This window comes from Microcaecilia unicolor, chromosome 14, assembly GCF_901765095.1.
Source record: "Microcaecilia unicolor chromosome 14, aMicUni1.1, whole genome shotgun sequence".
In the NCBI taxonomy this organism is placed as follows: domain Eukaryota; kingdom Metazoa; phylum Chordata; class Amphibia; order Gymnophiona; family Siphonopidae; genus Microcaecilia; species Microcaecilia unicolor.
In genome coordinates, this window is record NC_044044.1 from 12,751,163 (window position 1) to 12,777,948 (window position 26,786).

The 26,786-nt window shown below is 47.6% G+C and overlaps 2 protein-coding genes across 3 annotated transcripts in view; both read right to left on the reverse strand.

Moving 5' to 3' along the window:
- Positions 1–6,822, reverse strand: part of TFR2 (transferrin receptor 2) — a 67,208-nt gene extending 60,386 nt beyond the window's left edge. For both annotated transcript variants that reach the window (XM_030187686.1, XM_030187685.1), the window contains exon 1: positions 6,727–6,822. The gene's annotated coding sequence lies outside the window, so the exon portion shown is untranslated. The remainder of the gene's footprint in view (positions 1–6,726) is intronic.
- A 4,661-nt stretch (positions 6,823–11,483) lies between these two features.
- Positions 11,484–26,786, reverse strand: part of LOC115458290 (zonadhesin-like) — a 162,617-nt gene continuing 147,314 nt past the window's right edge. Inside the window, exons 78-83 of the mRNA XM_030188153.1 lie at positions 25,688–25,887; positions 21,859–21,997; positions 16,196–16,390; positions 15,940–16,033; positions 15,036–15,088; positions 11,484–11,774 (exon numbers count right to left, since the gene is read on the reverse strand). Of these exons, the coding sequence (XP_030044013.1) occupies positions 11,725–11,774; positions 15,036–15,088; positions 15,940–16,033; positions 16,196–16,390; positions 21,859–21,997; positions 25,688–25,887 (731 nt within the window). The 3' untranslated portion in view covers positions 11,484–11,724. The remainder of the gene's footprint in view (positions 11,775–15,035; positions 15,089–15,939; positions 16,034–16,195; positions 16,391–21,858; positions 21,998–25,687; positions 25,888–26,786) is intronic.

A 26,786-nucleotide genomic window follows, 5' to 3' on the forward strand; every position in this document is an offset into this window, starting at 1 on the left:
AAAGAGGTGGGTCTTCAGTAGTTTGCGGAAGGTGGTTTGCTCGTGGATTGTTTTCAGGTTGCGTGGCAGTGAATTCCAGTACTGCGTGCTCATGTAGGAAAAGGTTGACGCGTGCAGTGTCTTGTATTTCAAGCCCTTGCAATTAGGGAAGTGGAGGTTGAGGAACGTTCGGGATGATCTTTTGGCGTTTCTTGGTGGTAAGTGTATTAAATCAGACATGTAGGCTGGGGCTTCACCGTGAATGATTTTGTGGACTAATGCGCATACTTTAAAAGTAATGCGTTCCTTAAGTGGGAGCTCAAGGTGGTCTGAGTTCAGGTACACTGGGTATTTTCCTGTTAGGCTCACAAGTTAATTTTATACCTGAAGAAATGAAGGGTTAAGTGGCTTGCCCAAGATCACAAGGAGCAGTAGTGGGATTTGAACATGGCACATCTGGATGTCAAGACTAGTGCTCTAACTAGGCCACTCCTCTGCTCCTGATTTTCACTATTGTCAGATTCAGCTACCCTACCCTATTAAGTGCTTCTGAAAATTAGCCAGTTCAGCATGGGTTAAGTGGGCAGGAGCCTCTCCTGCTCACTTAAACCAGCTGAATATTGACACCTTCCCCTGTATTTACATTATTTTCTACTCCGCACAATCCAGAAAATTCTTGGCAGCTTACAATAATACACAGTTAAAAACATAAACAATAGAATCAAACATATACTTCTGATATAAAGTAAACAAAATCAACTTGAGTTAAATATCAATCAATAGCCTTCCAAAATAAGTAGTTAGGAGTTGCTAAACATTACTGATTAAAAACTTGTCTAAATAAAAATGTCTTAAGTCCTTTCTTAAAAAGGGCAACGTCCTGAACCATTGTATTTAGCAGACCTCAGAAAACACAAGAAAGGGGGTACCCCTCTATAGAAAAATAAATTCAAATTCACGGTTCAGAGAAAACATCAGAAATCTGTCTTTCCTAAAAAGATGGTGGATGCGTACAAAAGATTAATAGTCTTATTTTGGGCTGGAACTTCCCTCGTGCAGTCTGGACTGACTTCTATGGGAGACTGACACCTTGAGTGTTCATGTGCAGCTACTGAGTTTTTCACCCTGTCTCATTGCCCACTCCCAACTCAGCCCATTTCAGTGACAGTCCTTGGCCAGGGGCTATGTGACAGGGCTCCTTCCAGAACCTTCAATCAAGGAGATTAAATATTGTGAAGACTGGTACATTTTCCCCCAGGGGATCTGGGCACTGGTTCAACTGGTCCAGAGAGAAGTCCAGAGATACCAAGTTACCCATTCCAATTCTGGAGATTTTGGAACAGTCCTGGATTTCTGACCACCCTATCCTGGTGCATTGTGAGACTTGCAACACTTATTTCAACGAACAGGATTAGTCATTAGAATTCCCACACTGTTTTGGGATGTAAATTCAGAACCAGGACTGAGCAAAAATTCTCCAGCCTGGAACTGGGTAACTTGGCATCTTTGGAAGTCTTAGCCTTGGAATTGACTCTGGATTCTCTATATGGCAGTGTTGCCACTGAGCTGGCCCCAGTGAGATATTTTAGTATATTTGAGAGGAAAGGAGAAACAGGAATGACATGATACAGACGTTCAAATATTTGAAAGGTATTAATCCGCATACGAACCTTTTCCGGAGGCGGGAAGGTGGTAGAACTAGAGGACATGAATTGAGGTTGTAGGGGGGCAGACTCAGGAGTAATGTCAGAAAGTATTTTTTCACGGAGAGAGTGGTGGCTACGTGGAATGCCCTCCCGCGGGAGGTGGTGGAGATGAAAACGGTAATGGAATTCAAACATGCGTGGGATAAACACAAAGGAATCCTGTTTAGAAGGAATGGATCTATGGAATCTTAGCGGACATTGGGCGGCGACGCTGGTATTTGGAGAATAAAACCGGTGCAGGGCGGACTTCTACGGTCTGTGTCCTGAGAAAGGCAGGGACAAATCAAACTCGGATATACATATAAAGTATTACTTACCATGTAAAATGAGTTTATCTTGTTGGACAGACTGGATGGACCGTTCAGGTCTTTATCTGCCGTCATTTACTATGTTACTCTTTGGGGTTCTACATGGAATGTTGCTACTAATTGGGATTCCGGAATCTTGTAACTCTTTAGGATTCCAGAATCTTCAGAACTTAGTACAAGAAGAGTACTGGGCAGACTTCTACGGTCTGTGCCCTGAGAAAGGCAAGGACAAATCAAACTCAGGTATACATATAAAGTATTACATAGCATGTAAAATGAGTTTATCTTGTTGGGCAGACTGGATGGACCGTTCAGGTCTTTATCTGCCGTCATTTACTTTGTTACTATGAGGCAGATACAGGGTTGAGTATGAACAGAGATGGGGAATAGGCAGGGTATAGTTAAGTACAGAAACAAATGCTCATCCATCCAGATTAGTAATGGGAAGAAAAGGTACACCTATTATCTCAAAGTAGTTTGATTTTACATTTTCCAAATAATTGAATCTGAGATTTAAAAAAAATGTCTAGTTTTGTTCTTTTCTTATAAGTCTGCAATTGTTTGGAACAAGATTCCATATCTAACACCCAGGCTGATCATTTTACATTTCATCAAAATTTAAAAACTTGGGGGTTTTATCAATATTTTTGGAAGGATCTAGACATTTAAATTGAGTGATGTTTATTTGTAAATGTGTTATGGAGATGAGAAGATAAGGGACATTGTAAATTGCTAGGTTTTATTCTTTTGTGAGTCACTTTGGACTGAAAAGGGATTTGCCGGAATGTAAGTCTGCAGAATTAGAATGAAAGTTGAGTAGCAAGGGCAACCGGGAAGACTGAGTGGGCGAAACAATCCTCATCTGTCAATATTTACTATCTTCAGCAGAGCGCCATGCAGGCGTCAGTCACACTGGTATAGCTAAAACATGAGTACAACACACACAGCTGAAGAGAGAGAGCTTCAGCCCAAGCCCGGTGTAGATTTGCACTGATACACATAAAGCATGAACACATCAACCAACAGGAAAGTAGCCTAGTGGTTAGTGTAGTGGACTTTGATCCTGGGGAACTGAGTTTGATTCCCACTGCAGCTCCTTCTGACTCTGGGCAGGTCACTTAACCCTCCATTGCCCCTGGTACAAAATAAGTACCTGTATATAATATGTAAATTGCATTGATTGTTAACTTCTGAAAGGTGGTACATCAAGTCCTTTTCTCTTTTTTTCATCAGAACTTCATACAGGGATCACTCTGATAAACCCCATGGACAGCTGAAGAACTGATCTTCAGAGACCAATGCAGGTGTCACACTGGTATAAGCAGTGCATTTTTTCTAGCAAAAAAGGTGCCATTACTCAAATGCCAGGCCACCCTTCAGGGGTGGGGTGATCACTGAGGGACCCACCCCACAATAGCCGGGCCCCCTGCAACCAGTCACAGAATCTATGACAAGACAGAATTGGTGTGTAGGGCCTGAGCTCTTTCATTAAAACTTGAGGACCATGGGTGAATTTTAGCAGACAATGGAAAAGGTGCCGGTACTCAAATGCCAGGCCACCCTTCAGGGGTGGGGTGATCACTGAGGGACCCACCCCACAATAGCCAGGCCCCCTGCGACCAGTCACAGAATCTATGACAAGACAGAATTGGTGTGTAGCGCCTGAGCTCTTTCATTAAAACTTGGGGACCATGGGTCAATTTTAGCAGACAATGGAGAAGGTGCCGGTACTCAGTACCCCCCAAGTACCACGTCAAAAAAAAGCCCTGGGTATAAGGAAAACATGAATAGCGGAGATGCCATGGGTGGACCAATCCAAAGAATGAAATTTACTATCAGATGGAGTGAAACTTAAAGCTACAGACTCGTTACATAGTAACATGAGTAACATAGTAGATGACGGCAGAAAAAGACCTGCACGGTCCATCCAGTCTGCCCAACAAAATAAACTCATATGTGCTACTTATTGTGTATACCTTACCTTGATTTGTATCTGCCATTTTCAGGGCACAGACCGTAGAATTCTGCCCAGCACTAGCCCCGCCTCCCAACCACCAGCCCCGCCTCTGCCATCCAATCTCTGCTAAGCTTCTGAGGATCCCTTCCTTCTGAACAGGATTCCTTTATGTTTATCCCACGCATGTTTGAATTCCGTTATCGTTTTCATCTCCACCACCTCCTGCATTGAGGAGTTATGGAAGGCAGTGGATTCCTTGCGCAAACTTTGTGAGGTTTTTGCAGAATTTGCTGCTTCTCAGTTGTTGACAAAAGCACAACTGACTGAATGTGAAACCAACACCCTCGAAGGAAAAGGTTTTTTTGACGGACCAGGAGGTTCAACTATTAAAGGTACATAGGCTTCTCTGGTGGTGGACAAAATGGCTATAGATTGAAACTTATGGAGCAGAAAGTTAGAGCATTAAACCTGCGTATATTGAGTTTTCCACGAGTTTTTTTTTTTCTATGGCTCCTAGTCTTCCATAAGTATTTAAAAGATGTTTTGAAATTTCCGGATGAGACTATCCAGCTTATAATTGAAAAAGAAAAACGCCTATATTGCGACCCAAATCGGGAGATAGACGTTTATCTCACAAAAACGAATAAAGCGGTATAATCGAAAGCCGAATTTGGACGTTTTCAACTGCACTCAGTCGCGGATGCGGACAAAGTTGATGGGGGCGTGTCGAAGGCGTGGTGAAGGCGGAACTGGGGCGTGGTTATCGGGCGATCAGAGATGGGCGCCTTTTGCCGATAATGGAAGAAAAATATGCGTTTTTAGCGAGAATTTAGGGCACTTTTCCTGGATCCTGTTTTTCCACGAATAAGGCCCCAAAAAGTGCCCTAAATGACCAGATGACCACTGAAGGGAATCGGGGATGACCTCCCCTGACTCCCCCAGTGGTCACAAACCCCCTCCCACCACAAAATATGCCGTTTCACAACTTTTTATTTTCACCCTCAAATGTCATAATCACCTCCCTGGCAGCAGTATGCAGGTCACTGGAGCAGTTATTAGGGGGTGCAGTGGACTTCAGGCAGGTGGACCCAGGCCCATCCCCCCCCCCCCACCTGTTACACTTGTGCTGGTAAATGGGAGCCCTCCAAACCGCCCCCCAAACCCACTGTACCCACATGTAGGTGGCCCCCTTCACCCCTTAGGGCTATAGTAATGGTGTAGACTTGTGGGCGGTGGGTTTTGAGGGGGATTTGGGGGGCTCAACACCCAAGGGAAGGGTGCTATGCGCCTGGGAGCTCTTTTACCTTTTTTTTTGTTTTTGTAAAAGTGCCCCCTAGGGTGCCCGGTTGGTGTCCTGGCATGTGAGGGGGACCAGTGCACTACGACTCCTGGCCCCTCCCACGAACAAATGCCTTGGATTTATTCGTTTTTGAGCTGGGCGCTTTCATTTTCCATTATCATTGAAAAACAAAAACGCCCAGCTCACAAATTGTCGAATAAAACATGGACGTCTATTTTTTTCGAAAATACGGTTCGGTCCGCCCCTTCACGGACCCGTTCTCGGAGATAAACGCCCATGGAGATAGACGTTTTTGTTCAATTATGCCCCTCCACGCCTCCTTTGAATAATATTTACTACTTTTTGCCTCATGGAAAAGAACATGGGAGAACTTTAAATTTACTACTTTGTAGCTTCATTGCATGCCCTCTAGTCCTAGTATTTTTGGAAAGAGTTAAACAAGAGATTCAGGTCTATCCGTTCCACTCCATTTGTTATTTTATAGACCTCTATCGTATCTCCCCTCAGCCGCCTTTTCTCCAAGCTGAAGGGCCCTAGCCGCTTTAGACTTTCCTTATAAGGAAGTCGTCCCATCCCCTTTATCATTTTCGTTGCCCTTCTCTGTACCTTTTTTTTAATTCCACTATATCTTTTTTGAGATGTGGTGGTCAGAATTGAACACAATATTCAAGATGAGGTCGCACCATGGTGCGATACAAAGGCATTATAACATCCCCATTTTTGTTTTCCATTCCTTTCGTAATAATACCTTAACATTCTATTTACTACCTTAGCCACCGCCACACACTGAGCAGAGGGTTTCAATGCATCTCTGGAACAGGGCCGCCGAGACAGGCCCAGGGCAGGGCCACCGTCCCCCCGCCTCACTCGGGCCTCTACCCCCTTACCTTCCTGCATCTGCTCCTCCCTCGGTCTGTCACTGTCCTGCTCCTGTGTGCCGGGACCCATGTTATCACGTTAACACAATCACCCAGGTCCCGACACACAGGAGCAGGAGAGAGACATACCGAGGGAGCAGAACTTTCTGGCACCGGTCCCCCTTGGAGACTGGGCCCGGGGAATCTTGCCCCCCCACCCCTTAATGGCACTGCTCTGGAATATAGCACAGACAGCTAGAAAATGGATCTTCATCAAAACCCCATGCAGATGTCACACTAATATAACTAAAGCATGAATACAGCACAGACAGTTGAAGAACAAACTTGGGGAAGGAGATTTTTTTTAAAAAGGGGGTGGTCATAATTAAATGGCATACCTTTTATCCATAAAAAAATGTGAGGCTAAAAAGAAAAGGGACCTCAGAATAACACTAAGACCCGGTGGTAGCAGAACCAGGAATCAGGCTACAGGTCATTTTGAGTGATCTTGCTAATCCAGCACTTCAAACAAATCACTGATATAGGTGAGGGAATGCAGCCTAGCAGCGGGACGCTTTGAAAATGAATAAAAAGGTCTGGAAAACAAGAGGTGACCTACCTTGCTAGCTCTGCTACCTGAATTAAGACGCAGAAAGCTCGTTGGGTTAACGGATTGTTCTCTGGTGCTTGTACTCCGGTCTGGTCCCTTCCTCTATATTTCTGCCACTGTCTGTACCTGGTAAACAAACCGTTTCACAAGACTTGTTGGTGCTGTGGTGGTGGTGGGGAGTGACCTGCTGGTGCAGTGTCCCAAGAGGCGTTACCCCTCCCCGGAACTGACAGTTCGATTGGAGTGAGAAAACAAAAAGAAGGTAAGGAAGGCCTTGTTACGGGAAAATGGGTTTTCATCAGAAGCATGTGGAAGAGGAAAGGAGGAGCATGGGAAAATCTCTAACGATAGCTGACCTGAACATGTATACCCTGGAGGAAAGGAGAAACAGGGGTGATATGATACAGACGTTCAAATATTTGAAAGGTATTAATCCGCAAATGAACCTTTTCCGGAGATGAAGGCGGTAGAACGAGAGGACATGAAATGAGATTGAAGGGGGGCAGACTGAAGAAAAATGTCAGGAAGTATTTTTTCACGGAGAGAATGGTGGATACTTGGAATGCCCTTCCGTGGGAGGTGGTGGAGATGAAAACAGTAACAGAATTCAAGAATACGTGGGATAAACATAAAGGAATCCTGTTCAGAAGGAATGGATCCTCAGAAGCTTAGCGGAGATTGGGTGGCAGAGTCGGTGGGGGGAGGCGGGGCTAGTGGTTGGGAGGAGGGACTAGTGCTGGGCAGACTTCTACAGTCTGGGCCCTGAAAATGGCAGATACAAATCAGTCAGCTATACGCATAAAGTAGCACTTATGAGTTTATCTTGTTGGGCAGACTAGATGGACCGTACAGGTCTTTCTCTGCCGTCATCTACTATGTTACCAGCCAGCTTATTTTCGAAAGAGATCGCCGGCCATCTTCCGACACAAAATATTAAAAACATATTCAGTATTTAACTGACTGTAATGAACTTCATAAAGTTAGACCCTGTTTTTGCAGTTATCTTAGCCAGTTGAGGGCTGAATATTCAGGGCCGGCCCAAGGCAAGATGCCGACTGAGGCGGAGCTAAGATGCCCCCTCCCTAAGATGCCACCGCCATCCCTCCGGGCCAAGAACCTGCTCCCTTCCACCCAGTTCTCATTTCAAACCTGGCTACGGCAGTGATTCTCATACGCTGCCCTGCCACCGGCATCCGCCTCTTCCCTTTATTGCAGCTGCCTGAGCCTCTGACAAAACAGGAAGTTACATCAGAGAGGGAAGAGGCGGGTGCCGACGGCAGGGCAGCGTATGGGAATGGTTGCTGTCATGTTTGGAACATGACGAAACAGGTAAACGCTGCGAACGGAGTGGAGGAAGGCAGGGGTAGATGACCCACCCATATTAACACTTAACCAACTAAATACCGACTCCACCCCTGGAATCCCACAAAGTAGCTGGTTTTGGCTTGGGTACTAACCAAGCTTTTTCAGCAGCACTATCAGTTAGCCTTGACCAAGCGAATTAAACTGCCAGGAGCTGCTTCTGGCAGTTGAAATCACTTTCAATATCAACCCCACTGTATTTTCCCTTCTCTTGTTTTATTTCTATTTATTAGCATCTGATCAAGCCCTAAGCTGTTTGGGCCTTTCACTTCCTGAATAACCAGTTATGCTATTTCAGCAAAAATAGCAGGGAGCCGAGAAGTTTGGAAAGAAGTTTATTTTAAGCCGGACTGCCAGCTGGCATGTCAGCCTGAATAGCACACCATCACGTCACACAGGGCAAGTTACAATACAGAACCAGAGTCAAAGGTCACTCTAGCCACTATGTCGTACATTCACAAAACTAAACTTAATTAGTCAGACAGATTCTCTCTTAGTCTCTAGGGCTAGTCCTGGAGAAAACCTTGATTCGTTGCAGACCCAAAAAGACAGGAAAGGCTCTGGTACTTGAGCTTCAGAGATCACGCAGGCCTCTGGCCTAGTACAATATAGCCAGTTTTTGCAGCTAACTGTTCTTCCGCCTAAAGTGAGCAACTGGTTCCAGGTCATCTGAGACCAGCAAGATCACATTTTTTTTCTCCCATTGCATTCTGGGACTAGTAGTGTCTGCTTTTCTTAGAAAAATTGGAACTACCAGTCCAGAATTGCCAGCTGGACGTCTTTCTCTACTTGGGATCTTCCCTCAGTTTATTCTATCTCAGGAATTAATTGCCAGGAAGTACTAACCCTCAGCCCATCCATTCATATCCCTGGAATCAAATTTAAAAGACTATACCGAGGGGTTGATATTCAAAGTGATTTAAGTGGCCATACACAGCTCTTGGCTGGTTGAATTTCTTGTTTCAGGGCTATCTCTGATATTCATCGGCAGTGGCAGAGCCATGGGTGGGCCTGGGTGGGCACAGGCCCACCCACTTTGAACTGAGGCCCACCCAGCAGCGCAACAGCTATGATGGGGCTGGTGGGGATCCCCAAGCCTTGCCAGAAGAATGATCTAGGCCACTCTCCCTGCTCTCCTCCTCCCAGGCTATTGGGACTCTCTCTTAACTGCATGCCCCCAAACCCTCCCCCCACAACTGGTACCTTTTAAATCCTTCAGTTCATCACCAGCAGCGACTCATACCCATACATCCGAGGGAAGACTTGGGGATGGTGCGAGCAGCGGATATGAGTCGCTGCTTGCTGCCGGCAAAGAACCAAAGGACTTGAAAGGTACCAGGTGGTCAACCACATTAACAAATAAATGATGCTAGTCAGAAGTGGAGGAAGAGACCTTCTTAGGGTTGAAAGCAATGGTGTGTTCCAAGATTACATTATAAAGAGCCCATATGAGGTACATAAGGCAAGTTGCTAACTACCCTATTAATCATGCCAGTGTTTAATCACAAAGCAGTGGAACCTGCACAGAGTGCAAGATAGAACCTTGTTAGGCAGACTGAATGTGCCCTACGGGTCTTTATCTACTGACATTTACTATGTTTCTATTATGTGGAGGTGAAGAATCCAACAGAGTTGGATGACACTACTCCTGGGGAAAGGGAGGACCCATTATTCCTGGTGGCATTTAACCTGAGGCAACAAAATGCAGAGCTCATGGGGTTTGCAGGTACGCAGTCTGAGATCTACAGCCTAAATACCACCTTGTCTTCCTTCCTGCAACAATTAGTGGAATACTGTGGAGAGGAAGGCAGACTTCAGAGCAGTGGCGTAGCTGCGTGGGGTCACGGGGGCCTTGACCCCTGTAGATTTGGCCCTGGGCCCCCCTGCCGACGACCCTCTCGATCCCCCTCCCGCCGCCAACCCTCCCCCGCCGTCGCCTACCTTTGCTGGCGGGGGACCGCAAACCCCGCCAGCTGAGGTCCTCTTCTTCCGGCGCAAGGCTTCGTTCTGTTTCTGTGAGTCTGACGTCCGACGACAGAACAAAGCCTTGCAGATCAGCCAGCGGCCGCTAAAATGTGCCCCCTCACCTCGGGCTCTGGACCCCCCCTCCTGCCGAAGTCTGGCTATGCCCCTGCTTCAGAGATGACAAGGTTAATAAACCCCTTCCGATGGGCCCTCAGGTTGTCCGAGGGGAAGAGAGATGTTGGCTGGAGTTCTCATGCCCACCCGCTTTGGGCTTGGGCCCACTCAAAATTGGGTGTCTGGCTATGTCCCCATTCAAGTGCTACTGAATATATCACCACATACCGCTAAACTCAAATCCGGCTATTTTGTGGGCGGTCCAGGGGCGGAGTCGGCACTTATGCTGTTAACCACATAAGAGAGAACCAGCCATGTCCCAGTGGTGAATATCTGGACATGAAGCTGTCGATGGCTAAAAAGACCTTCCCCCAAAGAACTTTTTCAGTACTCTGGAGGGAAAGGAAATTGAGGAACAACAGGAATGAACTATGCACGGCCGGTACAAGCATATTAGGCACCCTTGGTGAACTCTGTTTTGAGGGTTAAATTTTAGACCCCTTGGCTTCTTTCCCCCCCCCCCCCCCCACCCCCAAGTTTTTGATAATTAAACTCAATTACCACCATTCCTAAAATAATCCTGGAAAAAAGTATAAAAGTAAACACTGATGGTTCTTTGAGTTTATGTGTCTGTCAGGATCTATTGTTTCGCTTTGACTGCAGCTCCGCTTTGCTGCCACAGTGCCACCCTAGCCAAATGTCTAATTTGCCTAATAATTGAGCCAGCCCTGGAAGAATGTGGTTCTTCTCTCTCCTACCTGGGTGATCTCTGACAACTCTGAAAAACATGTGACACTAGCCTGCAAAACTAGGAACCCCTTCATTAAAAAAAAAAACAATGTGGAGACTTCTTTAAAATGACTCCAAGCAGGGTCGATAATAATTTATTAAACATATAATAATATTAACAGCATTTATAATACAGAACATTTCTGTTGTTCCATCAGCCCTTCATTTAAAATTAATTCTCGCTTTTCACTGAACTGTATTGTCCTGGGCCTGTCCTTAATTTGGGCAGCAGATCATTTTGGAGGAGAGCGAATGGGCTGGTTGTGACCAAGTCTGTATCCTTCGTCAGCTTCGAAGAAGAAAGAGCCTTTTTCCTCCCTTTCCCTGGTTCTCACTCAACTTGGAAGGATCAGATGGGATCGGGTGGATCGAGGCAATGGTGTGACGTAAGCATGTGGTCAGGCTCAAGGGCCAGAAGGATTTATTTATTTGTTACATTTATACCCCACATTTTCCCACTTATTTGCAGGCTCAACGTGGCTTAGAAAGTATCGTAATGGCGATTGCCATTACGGTTGATAACAAATACAAGGTTGTGTTATGGTCACAGGTAGAAGTGTTTCAGGCGTCATGGGGTCGATGATAATAGATTGTCCAGCACGATCATAGATTATCTTGTGTTGCTGAGTGTGGGGATTTATGTTGGATCAGTGGGAGAAGCTTTTTTGAAGAGGAGGGTTTTCAGTGATTTCCTGAAGTTTAGGTGGTCCTGTATTGTTTTCACTGCATACGGGAGTTCCATTCCATAGTTGTGCGCTCATGTAGTAGAAGAGATGTTCAGAATGTGGTTAACTGGATCTCCCCCAGACCTAACTCTCCTTCAGAGGCTGAAAGGAAAGAGAGATGGAAATCTCAGTATCAGATGGGGTAACCTGATGGCTCCAGGCTGGCTTTATCTCCAGTGCTCAATCACAAACAGAAAAAGAACCAATCTCCACAACACAAAGCATGGAAAGGAACAGTAGAGATGATCAGCTGGTTACGCAGTTGAGATTTTTTAAAGACATTCTTTTACTATAGAGAAATGGTTTTTTTTATACTGTTGACATTTTGAGAGCATTTGTAAGCCTGATTTCCTATACTTTAGGTTTTGGATCTACATGACTATCAAGGTGCTTCATAGGGAAAGGGAAATGGGACTTGATATACTGCCTTTCTGAGGTTTTTGCGACTACATTCAAAGCGGTTTACATATATTCAGGTACTTATTTTGTACCTGGGCAATGGAGGGTTAAGTGACTTGCCCACAGTCACAAGGAGCTGCAGTGGGAATCAAACTCAGTTCGCCAGGACCAAAGTCCACTGCACTAACCACTAGGCTACTCCTCCACTCATTCCACCAATAAGAGCCAACCTCATCAGTGATGTCACAATGGCCAATGGCTTGATTGCCCGATACTTGGCTCACTTCTGATATTGTGATGTCATAAAGGAAAGGGGGAAAGGGAAATGGGACTTGATATACTGCCTTTCTCAGGTTTTTGCAACTACATTCAAAGCAGTTTACATATATACAGGTACTTATTTGTACCTGGGGCAATGGAGGGTTAAGTGACTTGCTCAGAGTCACAAGGAGCTGCAGCGGGGAATCGAACTCAGTTCCCCAGGATCAAAGTCCACTGCACTAACCACTAGGCTATTCCTCCACTGCTGAGGCTGGCTTTATAGCCAAAATTCGGCCCGTGTTGAGTCGTTTTAGAAAACGACTGATAAAAGCCAGCTACACACTGATGATTGCTTTGGTCATCTCTACTGTTTATATCCAGTGCACCTCTGGAGTGTCAAACATAGGGGTCGATATTTAAAGTGAATTAAAATCAACCAAGAGAGGCTCCTGGCCGGTTAACTCGCGATATTCAGCGATACTTAACCGGTTAGTGCTGCTAAATACCAGATATTTCGTGGGTGGTCTAGGGGCAGAGTCGGCACTTAACCATCTACGTTAACTGGAGAAATCGGACCACATAAAACACAATCGTATCTTTATCTGGTTTCACTTAGGTGGTTACGTGATGAATATCACACTTAACCATATAAGGGACAGCCAGCTGCACATAATCAGATATTCAATGGCCACAGGATCACCAAGGGGTGGGGGGGGGGCAAAATTCCCCAGGCCCGGCCTCCATCGGGGGCCTGGCGCCGGGGTCTCTCTCTCTTTCTCCTGCTCCTGACGGGAGCCAGGTGATCGCGTCCCCACAGGAGCAGAAGAGAGAGAACTCCGGCGCCGGGCCCCTCTTGGAGGCTGGGGAGGAACAGACATAGTAGGGCTTCGGGACAGGGCTTCTGGTTTGGCTGGCGGGGGTCCCCCCGGGCCCCACCAGCAGAAGAGGTCTTCCTCCAGCGCTGCTCTTCACTCTGCAGCATTGCCTGTCAAGCAGCTGCTTTTCCCCTTAGGCCGCGCATACTTAGTTTTGAAACCGAGCATGTGTGACATTGCGGAGATCCTGAAAACCTGACAGGCTGGGGTTCCACCAGGACAGGTTTGGGACCCAGAAGTGTAGCCAGGTTTTGATGTCAGGAGGAGCAGAGCTTTTGTAAAATAGACATTAGTGTGAAGCTGAAGGGTTGATCCGCATAGGTGCCATTTTATTCAAAATCTGTTTGGGGAAGCGACTGCTCCCCTTGCACCCTACCTAGCTACGCTTCTGTTGTGAACCCCTAGGTCAGTGAGTCTCTAACCTGTCCTAGGGGCTCCCTAGCCAGTCAGGTTTTCAGAATATCCACAATGAATATTCATGTCCTAGATTTGCATGCACTGCCTCTACTGCATGAAAATTTCTCTCATGCATATTCATTGTGGATATTCTGAAAAGCTGACCGGCTCGAGGTTGCTCAGGATAGCTTTGAGAACTAAAAGTGTATGGGATAAGGGGAAAGAGGCCTCCCTTGGAAGTTGTGGGATCATGAAGATGTGATGGTGATCAACCAACAGCTCCTTTGGCCAGGAAAAGACCAAAGGTCCATCAAGCCCAGCACTCCGTCTCCGACAGCGGCCAATCCAGGCCCCAAGAACCTGGCAAACCCCCCAAATTTAATAACGATCAATGGACTTTTCCTTCAGGAATCTGTCTAGACCCCCTTTAAACTCAGCAAGGCCAGCTGACGTCACGACCTTCTCCGGCAATGAGTTCCAGAGTCTAACCATGCACTGAGTAAAGAAAAACTTTCTCCAATTTGTGTTAAACCTACAACATTCTAATTTCATCTTGTGTCCCCTGGTTCTATTATTGTTAGAAAGCGTAAACAAACGCTTCACATCTGTCCGCTCTACCCCACTCATTATTTTGTAGACCTCTATATCTGCCCTCAGACCCACCTCCTTAAAGGTACATGGCATCCTCTAGACCAGGGCTTCCCAAACTTCTCCTGAGGGCCTCACAGCCAATCAGGTTTCCAGGATAGCCACAGTGAATACGTATGAGATAAATCTCCATAAGCTGGGTCACCAGTGGGTGTGAATCCATTTTATGCATATCCTGAAAACCTGACAGAAGATGCATTTAGGCAGGTGCCTGGTTTGTCTAGCGCAGGGGTGGGCAACCTTGGTCCTCGAGGGCTGCAACCTGGTCGTTTTTTCAGGATTTTCTTAATAAATATGCATGAGATCTATTTGCATACAATGGAGGCAGTTCGTGCAAATAGATCTCAATCATATTCACTGGAGCCGACTCTGTGGGTGCTGTGGGTGCTTGAGCACCCCCAATATTAAGAAAATTCCTTGGATGTGTCCAGGGAAGGGTTATATCCATTGGACTTAGCACCCCCAATAATTTTGAAAAGTTGGCTCCTATGATCATATTCATTGGGGAATCCTGAAAACCCAACTGGGTTGTGGTCCTGAAAGACCGAGGTTGTCCAACCCGGTCTAGTGGAAACTCTGGCCCTGCATGGAATCAGCTGGTTGTCCTAGGTGTGGCGATCCCTCCAGCCTCTACTTTTGCTGTTTTGATCCCTCCAGCAGCACCAGCTGCCCATGTATGCCGGGGAACAATTCCAAAAGGTTAGAATTCCATGAAAGATGAAGCATGGGAGTGTGAAGATGTGTTTTAAACTTTGAATATACCAAGCAACTGAGGGTTCCTTACCTTCCACTGCTGCCTGCTGGGGAGGTTTTTCTTTTAAATGCCACAATTTCTTACTAAAAAGGAAAAGAAAGGAATATCTAAGTAGAGATCAGGGTTCACACAGGAAAATGTGAAGGAAGGAAGTGCCACAGAGGGAGGGGAATACCATGTAAGTATCAAGCAGTGGGAGGGAATTTGCCTCACTAAATGCCACGTGCATGGCCTGGAGTTATAGAAAGCACTGAGCAGTGAAGGAGATACCTATAAGCAAGGCTGGTCTTAGGCAGGGGCGGTCACACAGGGCCCTGCGTTGCTAGGGGCCCCGCATCTGTGGCACATCTGTCGTCCTGCCTCGGAACACCTCCCTGCTCCGTACCTTGATGTGCATCCACCACATTTCAGTAGAGAGCGGCAGACAGCGGCAACGATTTTCATATCCCGTCAGCTGCCGAGCCCGGAGCCTCCTCGCTGCTGCATCCCGCCCCCTTTTGATGTCACTTCCGCAAGGGCAGGATGCAGCAGCGAGGAGGCTCCGGGCTCGGCAGCTGACGGGATATGAAAATCGTTGCCGCTGTCTGCCGCTCTCTACTGAAATGTGGTGGACGCACATCAAGGTATGGAGTGAGGTGGGGTTCTGAGAGCTCTAAACCTCCTTTTAAACTCTGATAAATTATGGCTTATGGTGGCGGGCTGGGGTTGTGCAGGCAGGGGGTGGGGGTGCATGGACGGGGGAGCAGGGGGCGTGGGTACGGGCCCCACCGAACTGGTCTGCACAGGGCCCTCGCAATTTCTAAGACCGACCCTGCCTATAAGTACCCTATGGTGACTGGTTAAACCTATAGCAAGAACTTTTGTCTGAGGTGGTTGGATAGGACAATCGGAGCTTATACCCTGTCACTCTGGAACCCTGCACGGCCATACCTACCTGGCCTTGCGCCGGTACAGACAGACAGCGATCACAGCAAGGATGATGACCCCGACGGGCACCAGGACTCCAGCAAGGATGGCGACAAGATTTACTGCAAATACAACAAGAAAAGATAAAATCTGGGTTTTGACAGAGCTGTGTCATGGGAGGCTCTTCACCCCAAGGCAGGGGAGAAAGACGAGGAAGGACAATGGTTGCCAAGCCACAATGTGCCAGGCAGTGGCGGGTATCTATGTCATGGGAAGTTCCTCACCTGTAGATGCTGCTTCGGTGTCAACAGGAGTAGTAAAAGTAGTAGTAAGAGAAGAATTGGCTGTTGAGGAAGGCTGGTTCGCATCTAACTCACAGTCCTGTCCTGTGAAGTCTGCAGGGCACTGGCACGAATAACCATTAGCTGCTTCAATGCATATCCCACCATTCTGACATGGATCACTCAGGCATGGACTGTCTGTGAAGAAGAAGAGGTAACAGACTACCATTGAGCCATAACAGACACGAGGTACTCAGAGCATTCATTACAAAGGGAAGCACCAGTTAATGCAATTAGAAATTTCTAGAGTATAGTTAAGGTACAGATACAGGTACTCACCCCGATATCAAGAAAAAAACAAAGGAAATCACGTAACTACCGCCCAATAGCGTCTACCCCGTTGGTAGTCAAACTGATGGAAAGCATGGTAACCAAACAACTTACAGATTATATAAGCAAATTCTCAATATTACAGGAATCACAGTCAGGCTTTCGCCCCGTCCATAGCACCGAAACAGTACTACTCACTCTCCTAGCCAAATTCAAGCAAGAGATAGCAATAGGCAAAAACATCCTCCTCCTCCAATTCGATATGTCGAGTGCATTCGACATGGTAAACCACAATATATTAATAAGACTACTAGATGTTCGGGATTGGTGGAAACATACTCAGCCGGATCAAGGGTTTCCTAACAACAAGAACATATCAAGCAGCTGGCCTTACGGAATTTGGGAGTGGCCTAGTGGTTAGGGTGGTGGACTTTGGTCCTGAGGAACTGAGTTGGATTCCCACTTCAGGCACAGGCAGCTCCTTGTGACTCTGGGCAAGTCACTTAACCCTCCATTGCCCCATGTAAGCCGCATTGAGCCTGCCATGAGTGGGAAAGCGCAGGGTACAAATGTAACAAAAATAAAATAGATACTATTGGAGATTCTACATGAAATGTTGCTACTATTGGAGATTCTACATGGAATGTTGCTACTATTGGAGATTCTACATGGAATGTTGCTATTCCACTAGGAACATTCCATGTAGAAGGCTGCGCAGGCTTCTGTTTCTGTGAGTCTGACATCCTGCACGTACGTGCAGGACGTCAGACTCACAGAAGCAGAAGCCTGCGCGGCCACATTGGTGATCTGCAAGGGCCGACTTCTACATGGAATGTTGCGTGGAGGAGTGGCCTAGTGGTTAGAGTGGTGGACTTTGATCCTGAGGAACTGAGTTTGATTCCCACTTCAGGCACAGGCAGCTCCTTGTGACTCTGGTCAAGTCACTTAACCCTCCATTGCCCCATGTAAGCCGCATTGAGCCTGCCATGAGTGGGAAAGCGCGGGGTACAAATGTAACAAAAATAAAGGGGGTTTGGACAGATTCCTGAGGGAAAAGTCCACTGAACATTATTAAGAATTAAGTTTTTTGTTTTGTTTTTGGGGGGGGGGGGGGGTTTGCCTGGTTCTTGAAGCCTGGATTGGCAGCTGTCGGAGACAGGATGCTGGGCTTGATGGGCCCTTGGTCTTTTCCCAATATGGCGGTGCTTATGTACTTGTGTACTAAACTCAAACATATCATCACTGTGGAAAGCAGACTGTTGGAGTACCACAAGGATCACCGCTATCACTGACCCTCTTCAGCCTAATGATGACCCCACTAGCAGTCCCTATCCAACCAAGGCCTTAACCCTTTCATCTATGCAGATGATATCATAATATACATTCTTTACAAAACTAAACTGACAGAAATCACCAACGAAATCAAGCTCAGCTTGAACATCATGGACTCATGGGCAAATGCATTTCAACTAAAACGCAATAAAGAAAAAACACATTGTCTCATCCTCTCATCCCAACACAGCGCGGACAACCCCACAAGTATCTTCACCCCAGATTACACCCTTCCCATCTCAGACAGCCTGAAAATCCTCAGTGTTATAATGGACCGCAACTTAACACTGGAGAGCCAAGTGAAATCCACAACAAAGAAAATGTTCCACTCAAGGTGGAAACGTAAAACAATACATTTCGTAACCTGATACAATCAATGGTAATAAGCCACGTAGATTACTGCAATGGAATCTATGCAGGATGCAAAGAACAAACGTTAAAGAAACTTCAGACCGCTCAAAACACGGCAGCTAGGCTTATATTTGGAAAAACGCAATTTAAAAGCGCAAAACCCCTCCGTGAAAATTTACACTGGCTCCCAATCAAAGAACGCATTGCCTTCAAAATCTGCACCCTGGTTCACAAAATTATCTACGGCGAAGCCCCTGGATACATGACAGACTTAATTGACTTACCAACCAGAAACACATCCGAATCAACACGAACATATCTAAATCTACACTACCCAAGCTGTAAAGGACTTAAATACAAATCTACCTACGCATCCAGTTTTTCCTACATAAGCACACAACTGTGGAACGCATTACCAAAAGCCTTGAAAACGACGTACGACCACCTAAACTTCCGGAAATCACTAAAAACCAACCTGTTTAAACAGGCATGCCCTACCGATCCAACTTAAATGCCTGATCTCGGCAACACAACTAAACTAAAGCATGTAATGGACATAACACAACTCTTCCGCTTTATGATTCCTAATGTTGCTGTGCCACATGAACTTTATCTTATCACATCACATTGTATTTGTTCACACCGGAGTCTGCAAACGCCTCTCTGGTACTATGTAAACTACATTGAGCCTACAAATAGGTGGGAAAATGTGGGATACAATGTAACAAATAAATAAATATGAAAACAGCCATACTTCACTATATCCCACTTACAACACCCTAACCATCAAATTAGTCTGTACCAGTGCTAGTGCAACACGCTAAGCAAGGTAAGCATGGAAAGGAGCTTCAGGCCCACACTCAAGCTCTGCTGTGTTCCACCCTTTTCTGACAGGAAGTGGTCAATGGGGGTGTTAAAGGGCCAGGGCCAGCCCAAGGCAAGATGCCGCCTGAGACGGAGATGCCCCCCCCCCCCGGGCGTTTTACCTCATCGTGGTGATGTTCCAAACCTGGTAGTGGCAACAATTCCCATACGCTGCCCTACTGCTGCCGGTACCTGCCTCTTCTCTTTACTGTGGCTGCCTGAACGAAACAGGAAGTTACTTCAGGTGGCCACAATAAAGGGAAGAGGCGGGTGCAAGGCAGCGTATGGGAATTGCTGCCGCTGGCGGGGTTGAAAAGTCACCGTGACAAGGCAAAATGCCTCGAAGCTGCCCCCCAAGATGTCGCCCCCAAAGAGTGTCATCTGAGGCCCCTGCCTCAGGTGGCCTAATGGTCGGGCCGCCCCTGTAGAGGGCATCACTGGACTGTAGCTTGTGCTGGAATGCCCAAAGCTGCACTGATTTTCTTCTTCCAACCTGGGTGACCATTCGTGTGTGTCCAAAATCTGATTGAGTGAGTCAGCAAGTTGATTGAGGTCGATATTCAGGCCTTGGGAGATGGCCAGGCTAACTCTCACGGTTGACGCGAAAACCGGATATTCAATGCTGGGCCATTTCTGGTGACCAACACTGAATATCCAGTTTACTTTTAGCCAGTTTGACTTTGATCATCCAAGCTGGTCAAAGTCAAACTGGCCAAAAATAGGACTGCCTTGCACGTGGCCATGCAGACTACTGCACTGGCGTCGGGCAGACAGCACGTTGCCCGGTGCCGGCTGAATATTGGCCAGTTAGTTCTTACTCGCTGTTTTGTAAAAATCTAAAAACGTATTTATTTTCTGTAAATGATATGGAGTAGTTTAATGTATACATTTTGGTTTGAGCTGCCTCCAGGTCATGACATCTGTGACGTGAAAGTATGCATCAGAGGGGGCCTTGGAGGAGTGAATGGGTCTCAGAGGCCCCATGTTTATCGTTTGGCTTTTTACCACTGTAGGAGTGGGGAGAGGCGGCGGTGGTGACGGCAGCTGAAAGGCGGCCATTAGGGATTTTCTGCTAGCCCACAATGAAGTGAGAAAGTCACTGCTAGAGGGGTTGAGAGCACTTCGTGCAGGCCCAAAAATTCTGCCGCCTGAAGCAACCACCTTACTTCGCCTAATAAGGCTGCCCCTGCTTATGGACTTTTGTTTTAGGAAATGATGCAAACCTTTTATAAACTCTGCAAAGCTAACGTCTTTTACCACATTCTCTGGCAACAAATTCTTAATTTGAGGAGGGTAAAATATTGGGGGTGCTCGAGCACCCACGGAGTCAGCGCCTATGGCCCTTTTACCACCTATTGGTAAAAGGGGGCCTCGGCGCGTGTGTAAGGCACGCGCTAAAGCCAACGCAGGCCCACTTTTGCCGCAGCTTGGTAAAAGGGAGCCTTAAATTGTAAGGTTCTAGAGACAGGAAAATATGTAATATACCTGAATGTAACCTGTCTTAAGCTAAGTTAAGAAAAAAAAAAGAAAGAAAGAAATTAAGATCAAATTGATTGGCGACAGTAGCAGGAATAGAATAACCTGGCTCTGCTCATTCTTTACTCACCCTCTTGTAGAAGGATGAACCAACTCAGAGCCATGTGCTGAGTTCAAGCTCCTGAAGGCTCATTCAGCTCTATCAAATACCCTACAGTTACTCCAGCCCAGGGGCATAGCCAGACTTTGGTGGGAGGGAGGTCCAGCGCCCGAGGTGAGGGGCACATTTTAGCCCCCACCTGGCGCCGCTGACCCCCCTCCCCCGCTGCCGGCGCCATCACCACCACCAACAACTTGACCCCCCTGCCGACGACCCTCTCGACTCCCCCCTCCCGCCGCCAACCCTCCCCCGCCGCCACCTACCTTTGCTGGCAGGGGACCCCAACCCCCGCCAGCCAGGGTCCTCTTCTTCCGGCGCAAGGCTTCGTTCTGTTTCTGAGTCTGACGCCGCTGGCTGATCTGCAAGGCTTCGTTCTGTTTCTGTGAGTCTAACGTCCTACACGTTGTACGTTAGACTCACAGAAACAGAACGAAGCCTTGCAGATCAGCCAGCGGCCGCTAAAATGTGCCCCCCTCACCTCGGGCTCTGGACCCCCCTCCTGGCGAAATCTGGCTACTCCCCTGCTTCAGAGATGAGACAAGGTTAATAAACCCCATCAGATGGGTGTCTGGCTATGTCCCCATTCAAGTGCTACTGAATATCACCACATACTGCTAAACTCAAATCCGGCTATTTTGTGGGTGGTCCAGGGGCGGAGTCGGCACTTATGCTGTTAAGTGCCAATATTCAGCACTTAACCGCCCAAGTTTAGCAGTTAAATTGGACTGCATAAAAGTCAGAAATATCTTTATGTGGTGTCGCTTATGTGATTAAGTGCTGAATATCGCAGTTAACCACATAAGATAGAACCAGCCATGTCCCAGCCTTGCGCCGGAAGAAGAGGACCTTGGCTAACGGGGGTTGGGTTCCCCTGCCAGCAAAGGTAGCCCACAGCGACGGCGGGGCAGGTTTGGCGGCGGGAGGGGGGGTCGAGAGGGTCAATCGGCAGGGGGGTCCAGAACCAAATCTATGGGGGCCCAGGCTCCCGTGGCTCCACATAGCTATGCCACTGCTCCAGCCATAAATACACTGCAGTCACGCTCCTTTCCCTGCAGAGACACTGTTCGTACTTAGCAGTGCCCCTCTGTAAACAGACCACAGGAGTGGCACTGCCATGCCAGTGGATGGCCTGCGATTTGCTAGTCACACTTACTGACGTAGCAGTCCATGGTGTAGTCGAAGACAGTGCAGACGTTCCCACCATCGCACTGCGTGGGGTGACACTCCACCACGCCAGTGCTCACGCATGTACAGTTCTGGCTGCAGTTGCCTTGAAGGAAATGAGCGTTCACCTGCAAGTTAAAATAAAAACTTAGTCAGAAGGTGCGGGAACCCACTGAAGACCAATGAGGAGGAAAGAAAGGGCGGAGGAGCTAGCAAATGCGAGAGAGTCAGGAAGAAATGAAACAACCCTCCCTCCTCCGCCTCTCCACCTATAGCTCATGACTTCCCCTCTCGATGGGGGAATGGAAGGAGGAGCAAGGAGTGGAGAGCAGTACAAATGGGGAAGATGACTGAGGGGGAGAGCGGGAGATGTAAAAAGGGGAGAAGCACTACTACTACTTAACATTTCTAGAGCGCTACTAGGGTTACGCAGCGCTGTACAAATTAATAACTAAGGACGGTCCCTGCTCAGAAGAGCTTACAATCTAAAGGACGAAATGTCAAGTTTGGGGTAGTCTAGATTTCCTGAGTAGAGGTGTTGTGATTAGGTGCCGAAAGCGACACTGAAGAGGTGGGATTGAGCAATGATTTGAAGATGGGTAGGGAGGGGGCCTGGCGTATGTGCTCAGGGAGTTTGTAGTGAAGAGATAATAGGTACAAATAGGAGAGGGGGGAATTGATTGGAACTTCAGATGGGGGAGAGGAGAAAGGAAGAGAGCAACTATGAGCAGAGGGAGGAGAGGGGAGCGACAAATGAGCAAAAGAAAAGCGAGTTGGCGGGGGGGGGGGGGGGGGGTGGAGAATCTATAGAAAGATAAGGGGAAGAGAGATAGGAACAGACAGTGGAGATTAGGAAGGAAAGAGTCCAACAGCCAGGGGAGAAGTGGGGAAAGAGAGGTGCTATGGACATCAGAGAGAGAGGAGGAGACAGCATTATGAACAGAAGTGTGGAGAGGAGATGAAGGTTATTGGGGAAAAGATTTTTCTCCTGGGATGATGTGCACTGTGGGGTTTTCACATTTATATTCTGATGTCTTCTCCTGCTCATAATTCTACTTCCTAGAGCACAGCCAGAACACTGGATCAAGAAGCACAGAAGGGGTAAAGCTGAACGCCCTGCCACACCCTCCCGTCTACAGCAAGTCTTAAGTGAGATAACACAGCAAGAAAGCAAATGAAGGAAGAAAAAAAAAAAGACAGCTGGCTGATCCAGTCTGCTCCTTTATTCCTGTCCATATTGCAAGGATATAGTCCAGCTGTCAGCCGGAAAAGCTTGCCCACTTTTAGAGTATCATTCCTCATCTAGTCAGATTTTATGAATTGTAGTGATGTTGGATCGGAAATGTATTAAGTTATCTATTTATATAAAAGGCACCTCCAGCGTTCCAATTAAGCCTCAAGCCGGAAACTTGAGGCGCCGGTTTGGCCTGCAGTCAGTGTAGCTCCGCCCTTGCGTCAAAACGCGATGACGACGAGGGCGGGGAAGGCAGGGATTCAGTGAAACGCGATGAGACAAACTCACAACCAAGTGAGTGAAGGAGGGAAGGAGAAGGGGGGCATGCAACTCGGAGGGAGGGACGGAGGGGGGGGTCTGGAACTCGGGAGGGAGAGGGGGATTACCTTCCTAGCGCCCGTTTCATTTTTTCCCCGAAACGCGCATTTCTTACTAGTGTCCAATAAAAAAGATATCATCTTACTTTCTTTTCCATGTTTTATGTCTATTGATTACCTTTAAAAGTGGACTTAAACGACTACCACACCTCTCTAGCAGTGATGTTGAAAATCTGATTTTGTTTGTTCTGCCTCCAAAAAGATGGATGAGAAGCATGCTTGAACAGATGTTAGAAACAAGCTGCAGGACAGTTGTTTTCTCAAGCTGTCAGATGATCAGTGTCATAGGTTCCAAACAGAACACCTCCCCAGCCCAGCTTTTGCACAATCTTTCCTGTGCAGGATCCTAAAGGGTCAATGGACAGACAACTAGGAAGGGCCTGAGTAGCTAGATGATCTGGTCTTGATAGAGTGACAGAAAGAAGTAGGTTTGACTTTTAAGAGTAAATGTTGAGGGGATTTTTTTAAATTTTTGTTACATTTGTACCCTGCGCTTTCCCACTCATGGCAGGCTCAATGCGGCTTACATGGGGCAATGGAGGGTTAAGTGACTTGCCCAGAGGCACAAGGAGCTGCCTGTGCCTGAAGTGGGAATCAAACTCAGTTCCTCAGGACCAAAGTTCACCACCCTAACCACTAGGCCACTCCTCCACTGTTGCTACTATTTGAGATTCTACATGGAATGTTGCTATTCCACTGGAAGTCGGCCATTGCAGATCACCAATGTGGCCGCGCAGGCTTCTGCTTCTGTGAGTCTGACGTCCTGCATGTGCACGTACATGCAGGACGTCAGACTCACGGAAACAGAAGCCTGCGCAGCCTTCTACATGAAATGTTGCTAGTGGAATAGCAACATTCCATGTAGAATCTCCATTAGTATCTATTTTAGTTTTGTTACATTTGTACCCCGCACTTTCCCACTCATGGCAGGCTCAATGCGGCTTACATGGGGCAATGGAGGGTTAAGTGACTTGCCCAGAGTCACAAGGAGCTGCCTGTGCCTGAAGTGGGAATCAAACTCAGTTCCTCAGGACCACCAAAGTCCACCACCCTAACCACTAGGCCACTCCTCCACTTGAGGTTCTACATGGAATGTTGCTATTCCACTAGCAACATTCCATGTAGAAGTCGGCCCTTGCAGATCACCAATGTGGCCACGCAGGCTTCTGCTTCTGTGAGTCTGACGTCCTGCACGATGTCAGACTCACAGAAACAGAAGCCTGCGCAGCCTTCTACATGGAATGTTGCTAGTGGAATAGCAACATTCCATGTAGAATCTCCAATAGTAGCAACATTCTATGTAGAATCTCCAATAGTATCTATTTTATTTTTGTTACATTTGTACCCCACACTTTCCCACTCATGGCAGGCTCAATGCGGCTTACACGGGGCAATGGAGGGTTAAGTGACTTGCCCAGAGTCACAAGGAGCTGCCTGTGCCTGAAGTGGGAATTGAACTCAGTTCTTCAGGACCAAAGTCCACCACCCTAACCACTAGGCCACTCCTCCACTGTTGCTACTATTTGAGATTCTACATGGAATGTTGCTATTCCACTCATGTAGAAGTCGGCCCTTGCAGATCACCAATGTAGCCGCGCAGGCTTCTGCTTCTGTGAGTCTGACGTCCTGCACGTATGTGCAGGACGTCAGACTCACAGAAACAGAAGCCTGCACAGCCTTCTACATGGAATGTTGCTAGTGGAATAGCAACATTCCATGTAGAATCTCCAATAGTAGCAACATTCCATGTAGAATCTCCAATAGTATCTATTTTATTTTTGTTACATTTGTACCCTGTGCTTTCCCACTCATGGCAGGCTCAATGCGGCTTACATGGGGCAATGGAGGGTTAAGTGACTTGCCCAGAGTCACAAGGAGCTGCCTGTGCCTGAAGTGGGAATCAAACTCAGTTCCCCAGGACCAAAGTCCACCACCCTAACCGCTAGGCCACTCCTCCACTTACTGCAAGGGGCTCACAATAGGGATTTAGTTTCCTACTAAATACCAAAAATGAAAAGAAAAAAAAAAGGATTAAGAAGAGATGATTAAATGAAAGAAAAAGAGGGTCCACTTAGTTATAGGTCACCAGAGGCGGGCTAAGTCCAGTCTTGGTTTTAAATTATGCCCCGCTCCCCCCTGGCGTTTCTCTGCAATGGAAAGTAAAACCAGACTAGGTTATTCCCTTGTGGCTTAGAGGAGAGTCATACCGGGTAATACTGGTTGTTATAGGTGCTGCCACATTGGCTGTAGGGTACGCAGTCCTCGCCACTGAGCACGTAACCCCGGTCACAGGCACAGCCCTCTGTGCAGGGCAGGCTGCATTCTGAAGTGGCTGCCAGACTGGCACAGCTGGCTGGGCAGGCTGTCATGCAATTCTGGTAGGTGCTGTGGGGTGGGCACTTCATACCTGCCAAGATAGATTAAAAACATCACACTCAAAAGGGATGACATTTAAATCCCCTCTGTCCTTCATTCAGCGCATCAAAGAAATCTGTAGGCTCTTCTTTCATTGGCTCGTGCTTTTTCAATTTCTCAACTATTATAATTCTGTCAGTGATGGTGTAGCTCTTTACCAGGGCCGCCGAGAGACTGAGCCGGGCCCGGGGCAAGGCCGCCCCCGGGTCCCCGCCGCCGTCCCCCCCCCCCCAATCGCTACTCAGGCCGCTGGCGCCGCAGTCCCCGGTCTCCACCCGCCCACCTCCAGCCCCGTCAACAGCCCCCTTCCATCCGCCACCGGGCTCCCTGCATTCAAATCAGCAGCGCCTCACCTTCGTGTGAAAGCGGCAAGATCGCCTCCCTTCGGGTCTGCTCTCGCAGAAACAGGAAATTACAACATCAGATGAGGGCGAGACACAGGGAGGGAGGCGATCAGCCGCTTTCACACAGAAGTGAGGCGCTGCCGATTTGAATGCAGGGGGCCCTGTGGCGGACAGAGGGGGACTGTTGACGGAGCCGAGGGCGGGCAGGTGAGACTGGGGACCGCAGCGCCGGTGGCCTGGGAGCAGGAGGAGAGAGACCTCGGCGCCGGGCGCCCCTTGAAGGCCCGGGACCAGGGAATTTTGTCCCTCCTGCCCCCCCTCTCAGCGACCCTGCTCTTTACCAACTCAAGTATCTTCAAATACTACACAACTCAGCAGCTTGGACTTGGGAAACCCTGTCTTAGGGAATCCAATGGGGAAATCTAAATCACAAGACCCCGCAAGCAATAGCAGTGGTGGCAGCCCAGGACTGGATCAACCCTGTCGGGCGAATCTGGATCTAGTTGGCACAACCCTATTTCTTTCCAGTTCAACATGTAGAAATGCC